The sequence below is a fragment of the Peromyscus eremicus genome, chromosome 16_21 (assembly GCF_949786415.1).
Source record: "Peromyscus eremicus chromosome 16_21, PerEre_H2_v1, whole genome shotgun sequence".
NCBI lineage: Eukaryota > Metazoa > Chordata > Mammalia > Rodentia > Cricetidae > Peromyscus > Peromyscus eremicus.
In genome coordinates this window covers 396,962-400,618 of record NC_081432.1, presented here as the reverse complement: position 1 = coordinate 400,618, position 3,657 = coordinate 396,962, and the positions used below count along the sequence as shown (strand labels likewise).

The following is a 3,657-nucleotide window of genomic DNA, read 5'->3' as shown; positions in this document are numbered from 1 at the left end:
GATGTTTCCATGAGATAATCATACCACATTAGGGTTAGTGGGGATCTCCCCTTGCCCATTCACACCATGCTAGATACCAGACAAAAATCGCAGCAGCAAACATGTAAAGACACAGCAGTAGCAAGAGACATTCTGGGGCCAAGGCTCTTGGGGCCTTGCCTATCAGAGAGTCACCCATCAGAGCTTTGCTTCCTGGTGGGCTGACTTCCAGAACCTCAACTGCCACCTGATGCTCCTCTGACATGGCCACTGACACTGTAGTCCCTTTGTATCAGATGAGGGGAAGATTTAATTTGAGCCTTTTCAGTGATGGAAAAGACAATTCTTGGTACCTACTTCATTAGTGAGTTGTAATCATATGTCCCTACCTTTATGATCATATGTACACATACAAATTATACTTGAGAACCAAAGCATTTATGTTGTTAAACATATTGGTAACTGCCTATTAGAAAAAAACAATGTGAATCATAATTTTAGCAATTTTTATTTGAAAAATGTCAAAAAATTAATTTCTCTAAATTTTGTTCCATCATTAGTAATAAGGGAAAATGTAGTAAAACTAAGAATTGGTTCACTTGGATTTGGAAAAGAATATATAGAAAGCATGTGAATTTTGCTAGGGACTGAATAAATTATGGAAATAGTTACTATATACTTTAATAGCAAGAAAACCTTGTAGCTTCTTAAGAATGATAGGAAACTTGACAGTCTATAGAGAATTATGTACAACAACAGGGACCGAATATCATATAGACAAAATCAGTTTACCTAATGGCAGTCTGAAATGTATTTATTAAAATTAACTTTAATTTGATCATGTCACCACTAACTCTTCTTTCCCTCTTATTTCCTGGGAATCCCTAAACATTATTTGAAATAATATTGGAATTGAAGGAAAGAAGGAAGGTCATACATATCCTCACTGGTCAATCATCTTTCATTTGATAGAATTATTTCTGAGAAGGATATATATATATATATATATATATATATATATATATATATATATATATATGGAACACTGAAACAGAATCCTAGAAGAAATCTAATTCATCTCTCCTCTAATGTAGAGCATAGTGGCAATGTCTCTTAATTTGTTGTCTCTTTAGAGTTTGAATATAGCTTTTAAACACACCATTCTCTGAGAAAATTCTTCTCTCGACAACACTTTCTTCAGAGCTGCTTTCATGGCTTCATTTCTCAAGCTGTAGATGACTGGATTGAGTGTTGGAGGTATTACAGTGTAGAATATGGAGAATGTGAGGTCCATAGCTGACAGAGAATCTGAAGGGGGTCTTAGAAACTCAAAGCCTGCAGCTGAGAGAAAGAAGGAAACTACAAACAAGTGTGGTAGGCAAGTGGAGAATACCTTAGTCCGACCTTCAGATGATGGAATTCTCATCACAGTTGAGAAGATCTGAATATAGGAGAACACAATGGAGATCAAACAGGCAAAGGCTGTGGATGTTGTGAATGCGGCCACTGCAATCTCATTAATGAATTCGTAAGAACAGGCTAGTTTTAGCATTTGGGGAATGTCACAGAAGAACTGGTGAATAATTCTCTGCCCACAAAGAGGAATTGAGAAGTTAACACCCGTGTGTATGAGCCCAGACAGGCCACCTGCCATCCACACAGCTATCACTGCATGCTTGCAGGCACGGGGATCCATAATTGTCTCATACTGCAGTGGCCGACAGATGGCGACATATCGGTCATAAGACATCACTGTGAGGATAGCTACTTCTGACGATGCCAGAGCTATGAAGAAGAAAACCTGAAGCATACACTGACCAAGGGAAATGAACCCATTGTTCATGAGTGAGTTTGCAATGGATTGGGGGACAGTAACAGAAATGAAGCAGAGGTCCAAAAGAGAGAGGTGCTTCAAGAAGTAGTACATGGGAGAATGCAGACGATGGTCCAAGGTGGTGATAGTGATAATGAGCAGATTGCCCATAATGGCCAGCAGGTATGTTATCAAAAAGAGCACTGCATGTAAAATCTGAAGCTTACGCTCATCAGAGAACCCCATGAGGAGGAATCCAGTCTTGGAGCTCACATTCATTCTGGGTCACCCTGGAGACTCAAGGTTTGGCTCTATTTAAGGAAAAGATGAAGTAAAACTACTGATAGCAAGAAGAGCTTGTCATCCCTGGGATTAGCTAACACTCACTTCTGACAAATATTTAGCAATTTTCTGGAAATAGAAACCCTAAGTGTGATTAACAAGTCATGAGAATTTTCTGGAATAGAACCTGAATTATCAAAATTAGAAAAACTGAATGAAATGATGATGGAAATAGCTTTACTTCAATAAAACCAGTGAGAATGAGGTCAATATAATAGCTTCATATTTTATACATGGTACCTTAGCATCAAAATAATACACTGCATTAAACAATAATCAGTCATGCGGTGGTGGTACACACCTTTAATCCCAGTACTTGGAAGATAGAGGCAGGCAGATCTCTGTGAGTTTGAGGCCAGCCTGGTCTACCAAAATGAGTTCCAAGACAGCCAGGACTGTTACACATACAAACTCCATGTCAAAAAAACAAATGATAATAATAATAACAATAACAATAATAATAATAATAATAAATAATGACAATAATAATACACTGCAGCCTCCTCTGATAACTATAAAAAATTTAGTTACTGGTACAACCTATAAATGATTAGGAATAACCCAGAATAAATAGAGGAAAGATATCAGTCACTTCAGTGAGAACATACAGGCAATTATGTGTTGTTTCCCCTTTTTCTATCTGTACAGGAACAAAATTCTCTTTAGCTTTTCTCTTTTCTCAGTCAGTGTCTACATCTGTGCCCATCTGTATTCCATCTCAACAACTGCTTTGTTACAGTATGGCATATTCTCTCTCTCTCTCTCTCTCTCTCTCTCTCTCTCTCTCTCTCTCTCTCTGAACCACTCATATTGACCACTGTGCTGTGCGCTGTGCTCTGTGTGTATATGTGTATCTCTGTATTAAATATACATAGATACTTTATCTCATCCATTTATAGAATGGGCATGCCTTTGTTCCATTATTTTTCCTACAATCTCCTTTCTCCTGCTGCTTTGCTCCTGTTTCAGAGTCTCATGTTCTGATTCACGCTTAGCTACCTTCAACTGGGTCAGCTCCATCTCCCTCTCACATATCTTTCATCTCCTCACATTCAAAAAACATTAAAATTTTATCTGCTAATTATTTCTTCAGTTATTACCTCTTGTTACTTTATAGATGAGTCTTTCATCTTTGGCAGTTTCATTCCTCAACTTTATGCAATTCCAGTCATACTTCCATGTTGTGCTGGGCTGATCTGTGAAGCAAATCACCAAGACTTTCTTAACTTCACACTTCAATTTCTGCTGATTTCATTATTATAAATAATATCCAAAATCCTTATTGTGCCAAACATTATCTTCCCCAACATGTTCCCTGACTGATCGTCCAATTCTTCTCTCATTGTAACTTACCAACTCTTGCAATCCTTGTGTCTAATAATGATGGTTTCTTAGATTACTCTCAAGAAGCCAATCATATCATAAGGCTATGCTGATTTTTTTCTTAAACTATATCTTGACATTTCCTGATAATTCTTCCTCTAAGACTCCATCCACTTGGCTTGGAAAATATTTGATAATTT

At 37.4% G+C, this 3,657-nt stretch overlaps 1 protein-coding gene across 1 annotated transcript; it reads right to left on the bottom strand.

Annotated features, from left to right (window-relative positions):
• Window positions 1-1,108: 1,108 nt before the first annotated feature.
• On the bottom strand, window positions 1,109-2,071 carry LOC131926714 (olfactory receptor 14J1). Its single transcript, XM_059282275.1, has one exon. The coding sequence runs from the start codon at window positions 2,069-2,071 to the stop codon at window positions 1,109-1,111; it is 963 nt and encodes a 320-aa protein (XP_059138258.1).
• Between the last annotated feature and the right edge of the window lie 1,586 nt (window positions 2,072-3,657).